The following is a 22126-nucleotide window of genomic DNA, read 5'->3' as shown; positions in this document are numbered from 1 at the left end:
AGAATTGAGACATGGCGGAGACTGTCGTAGCTTTGAGAAATATGGTTTATTCACACCTTCAGTCTGCATGGAGGGAATCCAAATCTTCCAGGATGGTCCTTTCAAGAGCGGCTTGTCCCTCACAGGAGTGAAGCCATGCAGTCCAAGGCATCTCTCCCAGCCAGCCTGCAGCCAACCTGCCCAAGATGGACCCCAGCCTTACTTCTTATTCTTTTCAGAACACCTTGCTCAAAATCTCTCTTCTCCTGTCACTTAAATACACACCCCATCACCTTGGCAGCATCCATTTTCCCAGGCCCAAGGATTCCTCTCAGATGGCCCATCAGAGAGCCAGTGTGGTGTAGTGGTTAAGAGCGGTAGACTCGTAATCTGTTGAACCGGGTTTGCATCTCTGCTCCTCCACATGCAGCTGCTGGGTGACCTTCGGCTAGTCACACTTCTCTGAAGTCTCTCAGCCCCACTCACCTCACAGAGTGTTTGTTGTGAGGGAGGAAGGGAAAGGAGACTGTTAGCCGCTTTGAGACTCCTTCGGGTAGTGTTAAAGCGGGATATCAAATCCAAACTCTTCTTCATCATCAGCACCTTTTGTCGTTTAACAGATTTGCTCTTCGCTAGGCCAGCCAGACTGGTTTACATAAAAGACGCTCTGGTTTCAAAACATGACCAGGAAAGCTGTCTGTGGACAAACGCCAGCTCTTTCTGCCTGAAAGCAAGATGAGCGCCACAACCCCATAGTCGCCTTTGACTGGACTTAACCGTCCAGGGGTTCTTTACCTTACCTTTACCTTTACTTTACCTACATAAAAGATGTGTTTCGGTTGCACTGTATCTCTTTTTCCTTCAGCTAATCACTAGATTTGTCACGGGATTCCCACAGATGGAATCCACATTCTCCTTCAGCAAATAACAGAGCGAATCTGCAGCTTTTAATGGTCTGTTTCCCCTTTTCCTCTGTCCAAACAGCAAAAGCCACACCAGAAAACCAAAACTCTCGTGAGAAGCTGGTGAACAACTAATTATTTAACCCTGAGATTATGCAGGCCGCTTCTATTTCTGACCAACATTTCTTGAACAAATGTGATAATGTGTGGCCTTCCTACATTTCAGAAACCCTCCCTTCCTCTCTGGAATCAGAGGAAGACGATCCCCTGCCTATCAAGAATGCAATTTATCACCAACTGCAACAAGGGGAAATAGCCTGTAGCAGGGAAACGTGTGGTTCACTAGCATTTCCCCATATGCTTAGGGAAGAATGCACAGAGGTAGCCAATGTGGCAGCTTCCAGATTCTGGTGGACTCCAACTCCCATCATTCCCAGCCAGCATGACCAATGGTTAGGGGTGATTGGAGCAGTCGTGGTTGCATCTGGAGGGCCACAGATTCTGTATCTCTGCTTAGTTAAGATTCCTGCATTGCAGGGGTTGGGTTAGATGAAACTTGGAATCCCTTCTGACTCTAAAATTTGATGATTCTCACACCATTCCACTTCCCAGAGAGGTCTGCACTGAGTCTCTTTTCCTCCCTCTCATCTGCCCACATTTCAAATGGCAATAACGTCCGCCTGTCTGTCCGTTGTGGAAGGGTATGACCCAAATTCCAGTGGCCCACCAAGTGCCAGGCAGTACAAGAACCCTCAAGCGAGCCATTCTGCACAATCAAAGAGCACATTTTCGAAGCTCTGTGTTCAGGTGGGCCTACCACATGGTCAGAAATAACCCTGGCCTTGTGCCTTTAACATCACTTTCGTTCCACACCGAAGAGATAAAAGCAGCATCTGCTTAAATGCTCCTCTACCCTGGGCTGTCTGCAAATGCATCTTTCATTTCACGGACAGGCACTCACCTCTGACACGGACAACCACCCCTGCCTCACCCAACTTCCTCCATCCCCCCGGTCACACTTCCTTTGCCTGCCGTTTTCTCAACCTTTTGCATCACTCTCCTCTCTTTTGCACGCACCAACTTATGGCAAACCTCCTCTCCAAGAACATCCCTCATTGCCATGTGAAAGGTCACCCAACCACCCAGATTTGGGAAGGATGCACAGTCTGGTGGACGCATGTCCCTTTGGTGAGGACAGGACTTCTGGGAAGAAAGAAATAATCTACGTAGCGTTATCACAAGCGGGGGAAGAAAAGAGCTGAAATATTTCCTCATCAAAATAATTAAGCTCAAAAAGAAAGACAGGTACAAGTGCGTGGGCTCGCCAAATAAATAAAACGGTATCTCCCTACGCTTTTGTTTTCCCATTTGTCCCACTAAAAAAAATTGAGTACAGATGGAAGGGGTTGTGTTTCCGACATGACCCAAACGGTGCTGTAAGCCGACAGGGACCAATCCGGCCACATGCTTCCTCACCAGTAAGCGAAAGGAAATCGCACCATTGCAAAAATTTGCACCATTGCAAAAAATCGGTCACTAGGCCCACTGGATATTTTTGGTCCATGAGAAATCTCCTCAGAAAGGGCCATTTGCCAGGCTCTTGAATACCAGTGGTCTAAATCAGAGGTATCAAAGCCTTCATCCTTTTCCAGCTATCTTTCAGTCACTGCCTGGGCCCCACATCTGCCCATTCACCACCCCTCGTCCTAATGCTCCTCTGGCCGGCTTCCTGCAGCGGCATCCGGATCCTGGCTCGTGACTCAGATGCATGTCACCTCCTGCCCAGAATTCCCCTTCCCTGACTCACTGCGTGCCACGGCTAGGCCAAATGAGCAATAAGAGAAATAAGAGGCACGGCAGGTATGTGGGGCGAGGCAAAACACGCGCAGGGTAGAGGAACACTATTCAAGACACTGGAATGGCTGGTTTTTACCTCAACTCTGAGGGGAGAGGAGGAAGGGAAGAGCACGACAAAGGACAGTGTGTGAACATCGGAGGGCAACTGTTTTTAAGAGAACTGAAAGTGCTTGGAGAGACACAATGCATCTATCTTCCCACAGGGAGCGGAAACGGGGTTTTTTTCGTGCCATTGTTGCCTCTGGTCAAACAGGCCAGAGGGGCAAACCCCCTCCTCTTGTTCTCTTTTCAAAACCCAGCAGAACAATTTTGACCCCAGGTAACCAATACAGGGCAAAAGAAATACGTGCATAGCTGCTGCTAATCTGTCACCTTCCCCCCCAGATGTTTTGCATGGCCACTAATACCCTCCAGATGTTTCAGGGGAAACGCTTCGCCTGCTGCGGGCTTGGGCCTTGTCCACACAACCTCCTTAAAATGACCGCTCGGCCGCTCCTTTTCTAAATATGGATTGAAGCTGGTGGTGCGTCAGTAAGAGGGGGAGGGAGAGACGTCGAAATGAAGCATTTCAAGCTCTAGGGGGTAGGACTCGAACCCATGGCTTCAAGTTAAAAGGAAGGAGATTCCAACTAAACATCAGGAAGAACTTTCTGGCAGCAAGAGACGTTTGACAGTGAAACGGCTCTCCCTCAGGAGGTTGTGGACTCTCCTTCCTTGGTGGTTTCTAAGCAGAGTTTGGACGGCCATCTGTCAGGGATGCTTTAGCTGAGATTCCTGCATTGCAGGGGGTCAGACTAGATGACCCTCGGGGTCCCTTCCAACTGTACAAGTCTATGATTCTATGACAGGACAGCCGCAGGATAGATATGGATCGTGGAGCAACACCATTTTAAAAACCGGGATGAAAAAAGAAACAAGAAACACGAGCTGCAGATCAGGGGTTTGTTTTGTTATTTGAACCCCAAAGGGAACACAGGCCCCCCCCCTTTCTTCCCTTTTGTTATAGGAGGTGTTTGGCTGACATCCTTTCAAGAGTCAGGCCCAAGCTAATGCGAAAAAGAGGGAGAAGCCTGCAGCCAGAAGCAGGACAACGGTGGGTGGATTTTCAGGGCAGTGAGTTACAGCTTGAGTGCTGCAGAAACCAGGCATTATTATTATTATTGTTATTATTATTATTATTATTATTATTATTATTATTATATCCCACCCATCTGTCTGGGCTTCCCCAGCCACTCTGGGCGGCTTCCAACCAAATATTAAAATACAGTGTTACCTCAGGTTACATACACTTCAGGTTACAGACTCCGCTAACCCAGAAATAGTGAAAACAAAAAAAAATCCTTCCAGTAGCACCTTAAAGACCAACTAAGTTAGTTCTTGGTATGAGCTTTCGTGTGCATGCACACTTCTTCAGATACACTGAAGAAGTGTGCATGCACACGAAAGCTCATACCAAGAACTAACTTAGTTGGTCTTTAAGGTGCTACTGGAAGGAATTTTTTTTGTTTTGACTATGGCAGACCAACACGGCTACCTATCTGTAACCAGAAATAGTGCTTCAAGTTAAGAACTTTGCTTCAGGATGAGAACAGAAATCATGCTCCGGAAGCACGGCAGCAGCAGGAGACCCCATTAGCTAAAGTGGTGCTTGAGGTTAAGAACAGTTTCAGCTTAAGTACGGACCTCCAGAACGAATTAAGTACTTAACCCGAGGTACCACTGTACAGTAATGCATCAAACATTAAAAGCTTCCCTAAACAGGGCTGCTTTCCACCTAGGCCCTTCTGCATTCAAAGCGTGTGCCCTTCTCTCTGAAACTACCATCAGAGGCCCCCGCAGGAGAGTCTATTGCACCAGCCTCAGGTTCCCAAATCCTTCCTCTCTTACTCGGTTGTCTTGTGAGAATTTTCCCCAAGCTCTTGCTTGCAATAATATGGCAAGCACATCTTGCCGTTTGCACCACTCCTTTGCCTCCAACCCACCCTGCGTCTGAAGAAGCAGCATGGCACAGACTACACTCCCAGGCAAGAACAGATTCTGGCGGAAATCTCCGTCCTACGCATGGAAGTCCCACCGGGCTCAAGGGGGGGGGGGTTGCCTCCAGCATCCCCTGTGCTTAGGGCTACGGCCACAAGGATACTCTTGCTGCCAAGATTTTGGTTTCTATTCGAGGAGCAGCAAGAGATGCCCTTTGGCCAAAGAAGCCCTTCACACCCACTTCCTCTTACCCAGGCGTCTGGTTTGAGGCTCGCAACCCCACGCAACTGCCAAATCAGCAAAAAAAAGGGAAGTAAAGGAAAATAGCTGTGGCTGGATTCAGCTAATCAGCCGGTGGCCTTCGGCAGAAAAGCCCAGTGGCAAGGATTCTGGGAAGCCCCCCAAAATGTGCTGGGGCAAGCTGAGTAGGACATCAGCCAGCAGGGCAGGTCAGGAGCTCCAAGTGGCCCAGAGAGGATAGGAAAGACTCTAGCAGAGGCTCCCGTCAGCATTTTTCAGGAGGGATTCAAATGCATGTTGGGAAATTTAGGCCCGCCAGGGTTAAAACACTCTTGTTACTTCAGCACTGCAAATCCACTTCCTGAGACTTCCTGAGGCGAGAAGTGTGGGGTGAACAAATGAGAAACAGGAAACTGTATAAACGCCCAACAAGCAAATCAGAGCAAACAGGGGACAAATGTTTATTGCCATATTTTTTTAAGAATGAATGATTGATAAAGACAGAATGTGGTACAAACTTCACATAAGATTTCTGCAAGCAAATCAGGTAAAGGGACCCCTGACCATTAGGTCCAGTCGTGACCGACTCTGGGGTTGTGGCGCTCATCTCACTTTATTAGCCAAGGGAGCCGGTGTACAGCTTCCGGGTCATGTGGCCAGCATGACTAAGCTGCTTCTGGCAAACCAGAGCAGCGCACGGAAATGCCATTTATCTTCCCATCGGAGCGGTACCTATTTATCTACTTGCATTTTGATGTGCTTTCGAACTGCTAGGTTGGCAGGAGCAGGGACCGAACAATGGGAGCTCACCCCATCATGGGGATTCAAACCGCTGACCTTCTGATCGGCAAGTCCTAGGCTCTGTGGTTTAACCCACAGTGCGATCCATGTCCCACGCAAATCAGAACGAATGCTTAATAAATAGGTAGCCTGGAGGAATACAGTGTTCACAATAATAAGGTAAAGGGTAAAGGTAAAGGTACCCCTGCCCATATGGGCCAGTTGTGTCCAACTCTAGGGTTGTGCGCCCATCTCACTTAAGAGGCCGGGGGCCAGCGCTGTCCGGAGACACTTCCATGACGAAGCTGCTCTGGCCGTTTACCTTCCCGCTATAAAGCGGTACCTATTTATCTACTTGCACTTAAGGGTGCTTTCGAACTGCTATGTGGGACGGGAGGTCACTCCGCCGCGGGGATTCGAACCGCCGACCATGCGATCGGCAAGTCCTAGGCACTGAGGTTTTACCCACAGTGCCACCCGCGTCCCCATATATTATGCTAAATAGACCAACAAAGATATCATTGGGCGATAGAACCTGTGACCTGCAAGGCAGATGCTCAAAGGGCTGAGCTGTGGTCCTTTCCTTGCTTCACCCTCCACAGCTCTGAGTGGCTTGCAGTACTGCCCGTCATCTGTGGTGCCAAAGAACAAGGGGACCTTCCAAACATCTCCTCTCCCGAAATGCTTACCCGATCTCCACATGGCCCACCCATCTCCACTGCAAGAAGTGATGCTACAGGGAACCATGCAGAGGGCCTTCTTGGTAGTGGCGCCCACCCTGTGGAACGCCCTCCCGTGAGATGTCAAGGAGATAAATAACTATACGACTTATACAAGACAACTGAAGGCAGCCTTGTATAGGGATGTTTTTAATGTTTGATGTTTATTGTGCTTTTATGCAATGACAAACCTAGACAGCATCTTAAAAAGCAGAGACATCACCTTGCCAACAAAGGCCCGTATAGTTAAAGCTATGGTTTTCCCAGTAGTGATGTATGGAAGTGAAAGCTGGACCATAAGGAAGGTTGATAGCTGAATAATTTATGCTTTTGAATTATGGTGCTGGAGGAGACTCTTGAGAGTCCCATGGACTGCAAGAAGATCAAACCTCTCCATTCTGAAGGAAATCAGCCCTGAGTGCTCACTGGAAGGACAGGTCCTGAAATTGAGGCTCCAATACTTTGGCCGCCTCATGAGAAGAGAAGACTCCCTGGGAAAGACCCTGATGTTGGGAAAGATGGAGGGCACAAGGAGAAGGGGCCGACAGAGGACGAGATGGTGGGACAGTGTTCTCCTGCCTCTTTGCAGAGGAGGGCATTTCACCAAGTGCTACAGCTTCTCGCACAAGCGACACCTGTGGAGATGCGTCTGGCCACCCTACCGCTTGGCCTACCTTACAGGGGTGTTGTAAGGGTTACCGAGAGAACGAAGGTGAAGCACTCTGGACCCTCGAAACAGGTCGGCGTTGTTTTCGTGAGCGGCAAGAGAGGGAGACACGCTCGCACATGCACGCACGCACACTGCCCAATTGGCATTTGGCAAGGCTTGCAGGGCCCGTTCCCACGCTCGGAGGAAAACCCCCTCCCCAGCCGAGCCATCGGGAACCAGCCACTCGCATAGAAAAGGGAACAAAAGAAGCTGGAGGCTGGGGACAAGAGGGGCTTTGAGAGAGGGGGACACCCGAGACAATGAACAAGGACGTGAGGGAAGGGGGGAAAGGGGCACGCTCACGAAGGCAAGGCTGAATGAAGGGCGAGAATAGGGGTCCCCCCTCCTGCATTCACTGCCCTTCCCTCCTGCCCTTCAATAACGCCAGAGAGGGACTGGCTTGCGGGGAGAACCAGGGCTCTCTCTTTTGAACCAGCGGAACGGAGAGAAAAATAAAGGACGGGGGATTTTTGGCTCAGCCACCCAGATGCAGAAAATGGAGAAGCAAACAAAAGCTCAATCGGAGCCTCATCAGCTAGGCCCTGAAACTGTTTTCAACACCTTGGTCCAGAGCCAGGGAAAGGCGAGGAAAGAGCTATGGAGCCTGTGCAGAGTATGCTTCTTCACATACAGAGCAACCCAGATGTCGGGAATTAGGGTTCCCAGCACCGAGAAGATTAAACTCTGCTTGAAAAGGCAAAACCGCAAAACAAAGCTGTGGATCGAGACGGAAGAAAGCCACAGATGGATTTTGAAAGCTCTGGTCCCAAGGAGGAGATTGAGAGGGGACCAGTCCCGAACACCCAATGTGTATTTCCCCGGACAGCTGACCTCCCGGACAACACAGGGCTTCTCCTGTAAAGTCCTGGGAACTGTAGTTTGCCCCATGGAACTACCACACCCAGCATCCTCAATAAACTACAGTTCCCAGGGTTTATTTTGCTTTGGATGTATGGTATGGAGGTGATCACGTGACTTCTTTTTGTAAAGGTAGTTTTCTGAGCAGAGGAATCAGACGTGATCCGCTGTGCGACTCACCTCTCAACGCCAGTGTGGAAGGCGTCCGGGCCTGTGGGTCATTCAAGGAGTTGAGGGGGGCGCTGTCTTGCAGCCAGATCACCCGCACTGGTTCTGGGGGGCCCTGAGCCCTGCAGCTGAGGTTGAAAGGGGTGTTGACGGTGACCTCCAGATCCTGGGGCTCTTCAGTGAAAAAGGGGAGACCTGGACACAAAAAAGGGGGACAAGAAGGAACAGACTCAGCAAGCAGACAAAGAAGGCTCCCTTGTGATGCATGAATGAGATGTTCTTCAAAGCGGAATCGAAGCAAACGTCAGTTCGGGTTTTCCCCAGATTGCTGTTTATGCCGATTCAGCTTTGAAGAGCGGGTTTTCGTCCCTGGTGGCGCTGTAATTTTTATTTTTTGTTATTTTACATACAAGTTATTGCCATTATCTCAAGTGGGTTTTTTATATATATACTTATGTTTCAAAGTGTTTCAGAAAGGAAATCGAACAAAATTAAATACTGTCTATAAAGCAATACAGGTACAGATCCATAAAACATCAAAATCTATTAAACAGGATTCTGCTCACTCAATATCATTCGCTCAAGATTGCATGTCTGCTAACACACCTGTGTTATTTATTTTGATTTATTAGTTTTATATACTGCCCTTCATCCAAAGATATGAAGAGGATTCACAGGGTAAAAACACAAGGTAAAAAAACACAAGTAAATAGTTGAAACCAAAACAACAAAACAATACCCTCCCCTCCCACAAACACATGTAAAAGGCTGTAGAATATTAATCAACCAAAGGCCTGGTTGAAAAGGAATGCCTTTGCCGGGTGCCTACAGGCATATAATGAAAGCGCCAGGCGAGCCTCCCTGGGGAGAGCAATCTACAGACAGGGAGCCACCCCGAAAAAGGCCCCGTTCTTGTGTTGCTGCCCTCTGGACCTCTCGTGGAGGAGGCACACAAAGAAGGGCCTCAGATGATGAGTGCATTGTCTGGGTTGGTGTATACTGAGGTATTGTGGTCCTGAGCCATTTAAGGCTTTATAGGCCACCAGCACTTTGAATTGGGCCCAGAAACTAATTGGCGGTTTGGGACATAGTCAGTCTACAATCACGCACAGCCACAGGCTCTCTCCCTCTCAGCAATCACAAATCCCGACAATCCACAAACTATAACACTGGCAGGCTTCCGCTGAGACGCTCAAACCCAGTCTTATCTAGGGCTCCGCCAACCGCAGTAGAAACTCCACACAACTCACCCAAACACTCGCACAGGGTCATCATGTATGGCTAAGGAACCAAGGTCTCACCCTAGACAAAACATCTTCCATTTATATTTACAGTACTTGTTGCGCTTGCGTTCCTTCAAAACTTTCACGCTGGGAAAGTTTTGAAAGAAAGAAAAGATGGCTGCAAAGCCAGCTTGGGCTCCAGCGCCTTTTTGCTCTGTCACCACCTTCCTTCTTCGACCCTGTGATGAACACTTGTGGAAGATCCTCTCAGTGTGATCTGGTGTGTGCACCTCACGCTCAGACAAACGGTGTTTACCTTCCAGATTCAGGTAGGCTTCATCAGAGAGGACTTCAGATCCGTTCACCGAGGCCGCGCACTGGTAGTTCCCCATGTCCGAGAGCTGAACAGAAGGGATGCTGTCAGGGAAGAGAATAGCAACACAGGGAGTTATTTTGGCTTCTCAGTGCCTTAAAATTCACTCCTGATTTGAGGAAAGAGAGCAGGGTTGTGGGATCCCTCCTTAAACAATAGTATCTCTAGCAGTGACCAGAGGAGGAATGACCGCCGGGAGGAGCTCAGAGAGAAGAAACGCCGTGGTGCATCAATCGGATGCCTTCATCTGCCCGGCTGCAACAAAACATGTCTCACTCGTATCGGTCTCTACAGCCACAGCAGGTCCCACAGTTCGACCTCATCCCCAAAGGCTCGCTCCAGTCAGATGCCAACAACCTCTACTCCTGATCTGGACCACTTGTTCTGGTGAATACTACCAGGCTAGGCTCCAGGCCTGTTCATGAGAACATGGGAAGAGCCCTGCTGGGTAGGAACACAGGAAGTTGCCTTATACCGAATCAAACCATTGGTCCATTTGGCTTGGCCTTGTCTGCACGGAATGGGAGTGGCTCTCCAGGGTTTCAACCCAACCTGGAGACATCAGGATTGATCCTGCGACCATCTGCATGCAAAACATGTTCTGCCACTGAGCCATGGGCCTTCCCCTCAGGATCAGTCTGAAAGTTCATCTAGACTAAGGTTACCAGACGTCCCCGTTTCCCGAGGACAGTCCCTGGATTCACAAATCAGTCCCCGGAGCAGTGGCGTAGCGTGGGGGGTGCAGGGGGGGCCGGCCGCACCGGGCGCAACATCTGGGGGTTAGGGTTAGGGGGCGCAAATCCACGGGTTAGGGGGCACAAGTTACTTGCCTTGCCCCGGGTGCTGACAACCCACGCTACGCCACTGCCCCGGAGTGTCCCCGGATTTTTATTTTAAGTGTTGTAGATTTATTAGTAGGAAATAAATGTTGTGTGATTGGTTCAACAGCACAAGACACATGATGTGGGGATTTCTGGCAAGGTAAAATGGCGGGCAGCGAGTAGCTCCTGAAGCCATCCAGAGCCAACTGCGCTATCAGGCTGGCTCCCGGCTGCTGAGACTGCCGCTGCCACTACCGAGGGGGAACTCAACCCAAATTGAGCCGGGAGCGAGAGTGCCTGGCCACCCAGCCGACTGCCCAGTGGCACTCAGGGGCCCGGAAAACCCCAGAGAAAAGGAGAAGAGGAGAAGGAGAAGGAAGAGAGAGAAAGAGGAAGAAGAAAAAAGAGGGGAGCTCCAACCTTGCCACGCCACTGAAAAGGAGAGATAGGAGAGCACCAGGAGGGCAAGGACAAGTGGCCTAGCCCAGGCCTGACCCGAGCCTACTCCACGGCAGCTAGGTCTCCAAGAGAGCAGGCCAGGGTCCAGAGGAAGGCCACGCGACAGAGGAGACCACAGAAGAGAATATATTATTATTTTTTAAAATAACTTTTTCTTTAATAACTTCTCTCTCTCTTCTTTTTTTTTAAGTGTCCCTGGATTCTTTGAAAAAATCTGGTAACCTTAATCTAGACCACTCACCCCTGACCCACCCCTGCCTCACTCCAGGAGCTAAGCACAGGGTGAGTGTCCAAACCTCCCCATTACCATTAAACATCAGGATACAAAACACACTATGAGTAATACCATTAAAATCCATGGATATAAACTTGGGTCCCATATGCACCGAAAACCTCTGACAACGTTTGAGATATTTGTTAAGAGAATTGGGGCATACAGAACCAACATTTTCAACTTGAATGCCACGGCAGACTCTTCAAATGTCCCCATTTTCCAGCGTTTACAAAAGCCGCCCCGGTGTCTGATTTGATTTCAGAATGCCCTGCTTTCCCTTAGAATTTCCGTTGGAGAAATGTTGGAGGGTATGCTGTGGCAAATTGTACAGGGGCCCAATATTTCTGATTTTAAATATTGGGGGCCCTACCCCTCCGGGTTATGGTTTATCGCTGGTTAGGGATTATTTGTGTTTTGGGTTGTTTGTGTCACTGCAGAAAGGCCGACAACCTCTCTGTTTGTTTATGGGTCATGATTCTTCCCCCTTCCATCCTCAGACTCCTGAATCCAGAAGACCAGCTGCCAGTTTCCTCCTGGACATCACAAACAGCAGCAGCAGACAAAACAAAGCATCTTACTCTTGTGCTAGTTGTGTGTGTGTGTGTGTGTGTTTATTCTACAGAGTTCTTTAAACCCTTCTGTTTGTTCCAGCTGAGCATTGTGTCTTTTGCTGTTTATCAAACTCGAGATGAATGTATAAGCTTTTTAGGAAAGGAAAGAAACAAGCTTAAAGAGCCCACGCAGCTAACGAAACAAAGGCAGAGTAAAAAAAATATATAAAAAGCGTGGGAACTGTTGGAGATTCCAGACTGTTGCTATTTTGCGGGTGGAATTCAATCGCGTATGGGCAAATTCAATTTGCACAATAACAGCGAATTTGGCGCTGTTGCACAACAGGCCTGCTTCCCCCAAGAAAAAAAATAGGGACTTTATTCAGTATAATCCAGTAATGGATTATCATTACCATTTTGTGAGATGGAACGTGGGGTTGGGGAGTGGATCACCAGAAAGGGAACCATTATTACTATGACTATTTATTACATTGATATACCCCCTTTATCTTCCAAGGATCTCGAGGTGGTGCAGGTGGTTCTCCTCTCCCCCCCCCCCATTTCACCCTCACGACAACCCTGTGAGGTAGGTTAGGCTAAGACAGGGGTCAGCAAACCTTTTCAGCAAGGGGCCAGTCCACTGTCCTTCAGATCTTGTGAGGGGCTGGACTATATTTTTTTGGGGGGGGGGATGAACGAATTCCTATGCCCCACAAAACCCAGAGATGCATTTTAAATAAAAGCACACATTCTACTCATGTACAGTGGTACCTCTGGTTACGTACTTAATTTGTTCTGGAGGTCCGTTCTTAACCTGAAACTGTTCTTAACTTGAGGTACCACTTTAGCTAATGCGGCCTCCCACTGCCGCCACCGCGCGATTTCTGTTCTCATCCTGAAGCAAAGTTCTTAACCCGAGGTACTATTTCTGGGTTAGCGGAGTCTGTAACCTGAAGCATCTGTAACCTGAAGCGTCTGTAACCCGAGGTACCACTGTAAAAACACCAGGCAGGCCCCACAAATAACCCAGAGATGCATTTTAAATAAAAGCACACATTCTACTCATGTAAAAACACGCTGATTCCGGGACCATCCATGGGCCGGATTTAGAAGGTGACTGGGCCGCATCCAGCCCCCGGGCCTTAGTTTGCCTACCCATGGGCTAAGAGATGGTGACTGACTCCAAGGTCAGTCTCATGCTCTACTGACTGAGCTATCCTTCATGTGCTTAGAAGACACGGGTGCAAGCTGTTTCCCCCTGGTCGTGCTGCTTTCCCAGGGAAAACCCACTCTTTAGAGCTAAACTGGAGCAAATGTCATTCCAGAGAAAACCGGAATTGTAGGCTAAAGAGCCCTTTCCCCTGGGCTATTGGGGGGGGAGACAGAGGGGCGGAGCGGAGAAGCAGCAGGAGGGTGGATAAGCCCTTAGCCTGCCTCTTGGATAATCCAGGACTTCAGACATCCAGTTTGGGCCACAGTCCTGGAAGCTGCCCCTACGCCTTTCATCCCCATTCAGTTCCTACTTTGCCTGGCCTGCCAGCGGAAAGGGCAATGAAAGAAGCAGAGGAGAAAAGCTTCATGCGAGGCCAGGAGAGGAAAGCTGCCAGCCCCTCTCCTCCTCACCAAGTTATGCTGCTTTGGGGTTGAGCAACTGGAAATATTTCCCAATGTGTCTCTCTCTCACCCCCCCCCCCTCGGAGGAAGCCAGCCAACTCCCCATCTCTCCACAAGGAAGATGGCTCGGCTGTTCACGTGGAGAAAAGCAGGGATAGTGGTTTAAGTCAAACAGGCAACACCCATACTGCTTCAACTTTCCCCTGCTCTCCTGTGGCACGGTTTCCTCCTGTTGTGCAACTGGCTGTTTGGCTGTAGAGTGCAGTTTTGGTTACCTCACGTCAAAAAGGATATCGGAATACGGTCAGAAAGGGGCTAGCCAAACGGTCAAGGCAACTTCCACGTGGGGAAAGGTTGCAGCGTTTGGGACATTTTAGAGAAAAGGCGAGGGAAAGGTGACAGGATGGAAGTTCATGCAATTATGCCTGGCATCTGTGACAGGTGGCCATTCAACCTCTGCTTAAAAACCTCCCGAGAGAGTCCGTCCCACTGCCAAACCGCTCTTACGGTCAGAATTTTTTCCCTGATGTTTAGTCGGCTTGTACAGTGGTACCTCGGGTTACATACATTTCAGGTTACATTCGCTTCAGGTTACACACTCCACTAACCCAGAAACAGTGCTTCAGGTTAAGAACTTTGCTTCAGGATGAGAACAGAAATCGTGCTCCGGCAGCGTGGCGGTAGCAGGAGGCCCCATTAGCTAAAGTGGTGCTTCAGGTTAAGAACAGTTTCAGGTTAAGTACGGACCTCCGGAACGAATTAACCACTGTAACTTGAATCCATTGCTTCGAGTCCTACCCTCAAACAAGCTACAGTCATACCTCAGGTTGAAGTAACTTTGGGATAAGTATTTTCGGGTTGCGCGCTGCGGCGACCCGGAAGTAATGGAGCGCGTTACTTCCGGGTTTCGTTGCTTGCGCATGCGCAGACGGTCAAAATGATGTCACGCGCATGCGCAGAAGCAACGGATCGCTTCTGGGTGCAAACGGGGCTCCGGAACAGATCCCGTTTGCATCCAGAAGTACCACTGTAGTTCCATCTTCCCCGTGACAGCCCCTTAGTTTAGACATTTGAAGATCTCATATCTCCTCTCGGTCTCCTCTTCTCCAGGCTAAACACACCCAACTCCCTCGACCGTTCCTCATAAGGCATGGTTTCCAGACCCATGGCCATCTTGGTCACCCTCCTCTGCCCACGTTCCAGCTTGTCAACCTCCTTCTTAAACTGTGGTGCCCAGAACTGGACACAGGACTCCAGGCGTGGCCTGACCAAGGCAGAACACAGCAGGACTATGACTTCCCTTGATCGCTAGACTTCTGTTAATGCAGCCTAGAACAGCACTGGCTTTTCTTTTTTTTTTTTGCTGCTGCATCACACTATTGACTCAATGTGTCAACAGCTTCTCAATGTGTATTGTATTGTTTTATGTACTCTGGCTTGCCGTTGTTTTATTGATTATAGTTTGGATATTATTTACAGTGGTACCTCGGGTTACATACGCTTCAGGTTACATACGCTTCAGGTTACAGACTCCGCTAACCCAGAAATAGTGCTTCAGGTTAAGAACTTTGCTTCAGGATGAGAACAGAAATCGTGCAGCGGCAGCGGGAGGCCCTATTAGCTAGAGTGGTGATTCAGGTTAAGAACAGTTTCAGGTTAAGAACAGACTTCCAGAACGAATTAAGTTCTTAACCAGAGGTATACCACTGTATTGTAACTGTTGAGTGGATTTCTGATTAACTTTTATATGTTGGTATTATCATTTTATACTATACTAATGATTGTTGAATGTTACTTTTTTGATGTAGGTTGCCTTTTTTGATGTAGGTTGCCTATTTCAATCCTGACAAGACAGAAGTACTGTTTTTGGGGGACAGGGGGCGGGCTGGTGTGGAGGACTCCCTGGTCCTGAATAGGGTAACTGTGCCCCTGAAGGACCAGGTGCGTAGCCTGGGAGTCATTTTGGACTCACAGCTGTCCATGGAGGCACAGGTCAATTCTGTATCCAGGGCAGCTGTCTACCAACTCCACCTGGTACGCAGGCTGAGACCCTACCTGCCCGCAGACTGTCTCGCCAGAGTAGTGCAGGCTCTAGTTATCTCCCGCTTGGACTACTGCAATGCGCTCTACGTGGGGCTACCTTTGAAGGTGACTCGGAAACTACAGCTAATCCAGAATGCGGCAGCTAGACTGGTGACTGGGGGCGGCCGCCGAGACTACATAACACCGGTCTTGAAAGACCTACATTGGCTCCCAGTACGTTTCCGAGCACAATTCAAAGTGTTGGTGTTGACCTTTAAAGCCCTAAACGGCCTCGGCCCAGTATACCTGAAGGAGCGTCTCCACCCCCATCGTTCTGCCCGGACGCTGAGGTCCAGTGCCGAGGGCCTTCTGGCGGTTCCCTCATTGCGAGAAGCAAAGCTACAGGGAACCAGGCCTTTTCGGTAGTGGCGCCCGCCCTGTGGAACGCCCTCCCAGCAGATGTCAAAACGATAAACAACTACTTGACATTCAGAAAACATCTTAAGGCAGCCCTGTTCAGGGAAGTTTTTAATGTATGATATTTTAGTGTTTCCTGGTTTCTATGGAAGCCGCCCAGAGTGGCTGGGGGGGCCCAGCCAGATGGGCGGGGTATAAATAATAAATTATTATTATTATTATTATTATTATTATTATTATTATTATTATTATTATTATTATGTTTTATTATTACATTTTTGTATTGCATTAGATTGTTATAAGATGTACATGTTTTGTTTCTGCAGCTTGTAAAACAACCTTGAGTATCGTAAGAAAGAAAGACAGTATACAAATTACCGTATTTTTCGCTCTATAAGACGCACCAGACCACAAGACGCACCTAGTTTCTGGAGGAGGGAAACAAGAAAAAAAAAATATTCTGAATCTCAGAAGCCAGAACAACAAGAGGGATCGTTGTGCAGCGAAAGCAGCAATCCCTCTTGCTGTTCTGGCTTCTGGGATAGCTGCGCAGCCTGCATTCGCTCCATAAGACGCACACACATTTCTCCTTACTTTTTAGGAGGGAAAAAGTGAGTCTTATAGAGCAAAAAATACGGTAAAAATGATGGTGGTGATGACTCGTGCTGAGCTTGCTGTCCGCTAACACCGCTAGATGTTTTTAGGGGTTTTTGAATGTTTTATGTAGTTTTTATGTAGTTTTTTGTAGTTTTTATGTAGTTTTTATGTAGTTTTATGTAGTTTTTCAATTTCATTGTTCCGCAAGGGACAATGACAATAAAGATATCGTGTCGTATTGTATCGTAGATCTTCCCAACGCTGAGCGCGCCAGCCCACCTACTGTGGGATGCAAGGTGCTCACCTCAATTCGCTGGTGGTCATCCATTCTTCATCATCCAAGGGGAACTGCATCTGGTTACTGTCGGCCAAGTCCAGGGCGGCTCCGTCCCGCAGCCAAGTGATCTCAGGCGGCTCGCCAAGGGAAAGGGCGGAGCACGAAAGCTTGATGTCCTTGCCCAAGGAAGATGTCAGGTTCGAAGGGCTCTCTTGGAAGAACACGGCTGGAGGAGAGAAAGAGATTGCGTTGGAGCACCTGAATAGCATCGCGCAGAGGGAAAATGAGACACAGGGATGGGTCTAGGATAGAAACAGCGGTGGGAGTCTAGCCAATGGGAGTCTACCTTCATTGTGCAGTTTCTGCTGCACACTGAATAAGTGCCTCTTTAATAAGTACAGTGGTACCTCAGGTTACATATGCTTCAGGTTACATACGCTTCAGGTTACAGACTCTGCTAACCCAGAAATAGTACCTCGGGTTAAGAACTTTGCTTCAGGATGAGAACAGAAATCGTGCTCCGGCGGTGCTGCAGCAGCAGGAGGCCCCATTAGCTAAAGTGGTGCTTCAGGTTAAGAACAGTTTCAGGTTAAGACCGGACCTCCGGAACGAATTAAGTACGTAACCAAAGGTACCACTGTACATACAGTCATACCTCGGGTTACAGACGCTTCAGGTTGTGTTTTTTTCAGGTTACAGATGCGCCGAAACCTGGAAGTACCGGAACGGGTTACTTCCGGGTTTCAGCGGTTGCGCATGCGCAGAAACGCGAATCGCAATCCGCGCATGCACAGATGCGCCGCTGCAGGTTACAAACATGCATCCCGCACGAATCACGTCCGCAACTGTACCTGACACCTGAGATGTACAGTGGTACCTCAGGTTACATACGCTTCAGGTTTCATACGCTTCAGGTTACAGACTCCGCTAACCCAGAAATAGTGCTTCAGGTTAAGAACTTTGCTTCAGGATGAGAACAGAAATTGTGCTCCGACGGCGTGGCAGCAGCAGGAGACCCCATTAGCTAAAGTGGTGCTTCAGGTTAAGAACAGTTTCAGGTTAAGTACAGACCTCCGGAAAGAATTAAGTACTTAACCTGAGGTACCACTGTATATATTTTAGGACCCACCCTACAGCATTGTTTCGACCCGATTTTCTTAGCTATTTATCTACCATCTGCTAGCCTTTTGCATCAATAGCCGACCTTTCCCCTAAGGCAGGCATGGCCAAACTTGGCCCTCCAGCTGTTTTGGGACTACAGTTCCCATCATCCCTGGCCACTGGGAGTTGTAGTCCCAAAACAGCTGGAGGGCCAAGTTTGGCCATGCCTGCCCTAAGGAGATTGAAGTGGCATTCATGGCGCCCCAAAGCCATGACAGTTATTTCATCCTCACAACAAGCCTGCGAGGTAGGCTAAGCTAAGGCCTTGGGCTAAGGCCTTGGGCTATGGCTGGCCCAAGGCCACCCAATAAGTTCCATGGCCAAGTGGGGATTTGAACCCTGGTCTCCCAGGTCTGAGTCCAATACTCTAACCACTGTGTGATACTGACTCCTCTGAATGTTTTAAAATTGCTCAGAGACCATGTGGTGAAGGGCAAGTAAGAAATTAAAGTAAGAATAATATTGGGTACAGAGTGGTGCTGATATAACGCCAAGGTTGCAGGTTCGAACCCAGTATGGAACAGCTGCCTTACAGGGGGTGGGCTAGATGATCCGTAGGGTCCCTTCCAACTCTTCAATTCTATGACTCTGTGATGATGATGATGATGATGATGATGATGATGATTGTCCCCTTTTCCAATTCCCAGGTATTAGCCCATATCCAGAACCTCTATTCACTGAAAACAGGTTTTAAGCTCGTTTAACCTTGCCGTTCTCTGCCCACCCACAAATCCTGGCAGGGTCTGCAATTTTACATAAATAAAATTGAGTCCTGCTACAAGGGAAGGGCGTTCGGGCTGAAGCAGGCCTGAGAATGAAAAACTTCCGACTTGGAAAGCATGGCTCTCATCGTCACACTCCAGGAGTCCGGTTGCATAAAGGGAAAAATGCACTGCACATGCCCAGAGACCCACAAGATGCCTCACTCTCTTATTACAATACAGTGGTACCTCAGGTTACATATGCTTCAGGTTACAGACGCTTCAGGTTACAGACTCCGCTAATCCAGAAATAGTGCTTCAGGTTAAGAACTTTGCTTCAGGATAAGAACAGAAATCGTGCTCCAGTGGCGTGGCGGCAGAAGGAGGCCCCATTAGCTAAAGTGGTGCTTCAGGTTAAGAACAGTTTCAGGTTACGAACGGACCTCCGGAACGAATTAAGTACCTAACCCGAGGTACCACTGTATATTCCAATGGCTGTGCTTTGGCATCGCAGAACGGTTCAGTGGGGTCTGAGCTCTGGGTCAAATTAGGCTATGAATATTATTTAAAGGGATGGCCAGTGACCAGGAAAAAAATGAGAACTCAAGCCAGCTCTACTGCCAGTAGCATGAGTCTGGGTTGCAGGAATCAACAAGAAAGGTTGTTAAGCCTGGAGACAAAGATTGATTAATTAATGAATTAACTAACACTCACAAACACACATCTCACTTAATATTTTTAAACTCTTATCAATTTGCCACCTGCTATCGCCTGACTGCTTCAAGGAGCAGGAGCAGCTAGTTTTAAAAGTTGGCAACCCTTTAGCATCACTTCCCTTCTGCTTTTTTTCCTTTCTGCAAATCTTGTCTTCTGTGATGTGCCAATTTGGGGCAGCGGGAGGGAACGGTGACGTTCAGATCTGGCTGGCCAGGCCGGCTGCGGACGATGACTCTCCTCGCCTCTCCGTCACCAGCTGCCAAGGGATCGCAGCTGAACCAGCCCCACCCGCTTAATGACAGTTCTTATAATTCCCCGGACCATCAACAAATACCCACCCAAGCCCTAGTGTGGGTAGGGCAGCAAAAGTTCTGCAAGCTTAGAGGCCCAGAGGGTGGGGGTGGGGGGGTTCTTCTGGTCTTAGTAGCAGTCTGCTAAAACCCCTTATTAGCTTTTTACAGTAAAGCTTCACCTGTTAGACTTCTGCCATAGCGGCAGAAATTCAACAGGTGAAGCTTCTCTTCCCAAATCTCCAGTCAATACAACAGAACAGATTTAAGCTCCCTGATTACTTTCAAATCTCCTGGATATACTAGGGCAGATGCATGGAAAAAAGGGAAAGGGCGGGGGAAGAATAGCGCTCCTACACCTTGAATATTTGTGTAGGGGATTTCAGCAGGTGTGCTATAACTTGCCTGACAAGCTGCACCTGTTGAAATCCCCTCCATAAATATTAAAGTTGTAGAAAACATACCCTTCTCTTGCCTAGGACCACCCCAGTTATATATTTGTTGTGGTTATATTTTTCCTAGGCCTTTATTATCCCCCCAAACCCATAAAGTAAATCAGATACGTTTCTTGTTGGCAGAAATACATGGTTTTTTTTTAAATTAAAACATTTCTACCCCACCCTTCTAGCGCAAAAAAACCCGCCCAGTGCAGCGTGCAGCATTTCAAATGGCGATTTCAGAAACACACTGACAATAAAGCACATTGGCTAAGGGTCAGCGGTTGAAACCAAGCACACAAAAAACATCAAAGATTTGCCGGAATAAAACGGATTCACTCTGCCCACAGTTTGATTAACTGGCGCGGGGAGAGCTAAACCACCCACATGCAGCCGAACTGAACCAATACTATGCACCGAGAGGAATGCTGCAAATAAACAGATTTATGGGACAGCAATCCTGTCGATGCCAGGAAAATCTCTTTTATTTTTCTCTATCGTGAAGCAACAACCAAACTGTGGGAGCCTTGAATGGCGGGGGTCAGGGGGCGGGACTCCCTCATCCAATTCCAGTTTCACCGCCTCCTTTTCCCTCACCGTCTGGGAAGTGAAAGGAGGGGAAATCACTCTGCACGCCATTTCAACGACAGTTTAAGGGGTTTCAATCTCCAGGTCAAGAGCCCTTTGGAGTTTCTGGGCAGCAAGGATGCCATCTTTAATCTCTTGTTTCTATTCCATTTCTCCCCCCATTCCTCTGAGGATAAAGGGACTCCTGACCATTAGGTCCAGTCGTGGCTGACTCTGGGGTTGCGGCGCTCATCTCGCTTTACTGGCCGAGGGAGCTGGCATACATCTTCCGGGTCATGTGGCCAGCATGACTAAGCCACTTCTGGCGAACCAGAGCAGCGCATGAAAACGCCGTTTACCTTCCCGCCGCAGCGGTACCTATTTATCTACTTGCACTTTGACGTGCTTTCAAACAGCTAGGTTGGCAGGAGCAGGGACAAAGCAGCGGGAGCTCATCCCGTTGCAAGGGTTTGAACCGCTGACCTTCTGATCGGCAAGTCCTAGGCTCTGTGGTTTAACCCACAGCACCACCCACATCCCCCTCTGAGGATACAGGCATATATATATATATATATATATCCTCTGAGTCCCAAAACCAGGATGCACGTTTTCCCAAGCATGCTCCCCATGTGAGATCACGGAACCCCCCAAAATCATGCTTCCACGGTGCCCCAAAATGAAATCGTGTGAGATCACAGCACTGCAAATTGTTGTTGTGCTCTTGCAGGACAAACCGGGATGTTCTGGGGGGGTTTTCTGGGACACTTGTGGGGTAGGAATACATGGGGCCACCCCAACCCAATTTTTCAGTGTCAGGTTAGGCAAAGAGGGATTTGCTTCGGCGAGGCCTAAACTGGTTGTTGCCATGGCAAAAACAGGTTTTCCCCTGTTAAAGGAGAAATCTGAGGGCCCCCTTGGCCAAAAAACAAGGACACCAGCCAGGAATACCAGAGCAAAACAGCAGCCAGTAGGCTTGGTCTTTAGTGAAGACTGTCATGACAGGACTCCCACCTGCCACCAGGTGAAACAAAAGAGGACCCAAACTTTTATTAGCTGCTAATCCCCATGTTACACCCCCCCCAAACTACATCACTCATACATCATGGTTACATCATGAAAGGGGAGGTCTGGTGCCAGTAATCTGAGCATCCTGGACCCTGCCCCATGGTTCTCCTTGCCCTCCACCAAACGCCCATCAAGTGAAGCAAAAGAGATATTAACATTTCCCTGTTTCCCATCCAAGTTAATCATACCCTTTTGTCTTCAGCTGGTTTTGTTATTTCTGGAATGGCTACCTGTCTGGCACTCAGGTATCAGGATGCCAGGAATTATCACTCAGGCAGAGGGGCTGCTGAGCAGCTGAGCTCACATGTCTATATGAATTTCTGAAGTTTTCCCAGTAAGCCAATACATTTACCAGTGAATTGTTACATTTG

At 48.6% G+C, this 22126-nt stretch overlaps 1 protein-coding gene across 2 annotated transcripts in view; it reads right to left on the bottom strand.

Moving 5' to 3' along the window:
- The window catches only part of AXL (AXL receptor tyrosine kinase), a 73919-nt gene that overhangs the window by 40542 nt on the left and 11251 nt on the right, over positions 1-22126 (bottom strand). For both annotated transcript variants that reach the window (XM_081921973.1, XM_081921972.1), the window contains exons 2-4: positions 16845-17043; positions 9729-9829; positions 8202-8384 (exon numbers count right to left, since the gene is read on the bottom strand). In XM_081921973.1, coding sequence (XP_081778099.1) covers positions 8202-8384; positions 9729-9829; positions 16845-17043 — 483 coding nt within the window. The remainder of the gene's footprint in view (positions 1-8201; positions 8385-9728; positions 9830-16844; positions 17044-22126) is intronic.

The sequence above is a fragment of the Podarcis melisellensis genome, assembly GCF_964234715.1.
Source record: "Podarcis melisellensis genome assembly, chromosome: 8".
In the NCBI taxonomy this organism is placed as follows: Eukaryota; Metazoa; Chordata; class Lepidosauria; order Squamata; family Lacertidae; genus Podarcis; species Podarcis melisellensis.
The sequence above is the reverse complement of the archived record's forward strand: the minus strand, read 5'-3'. Positions and strand labels throughout refer to the sequence as shown.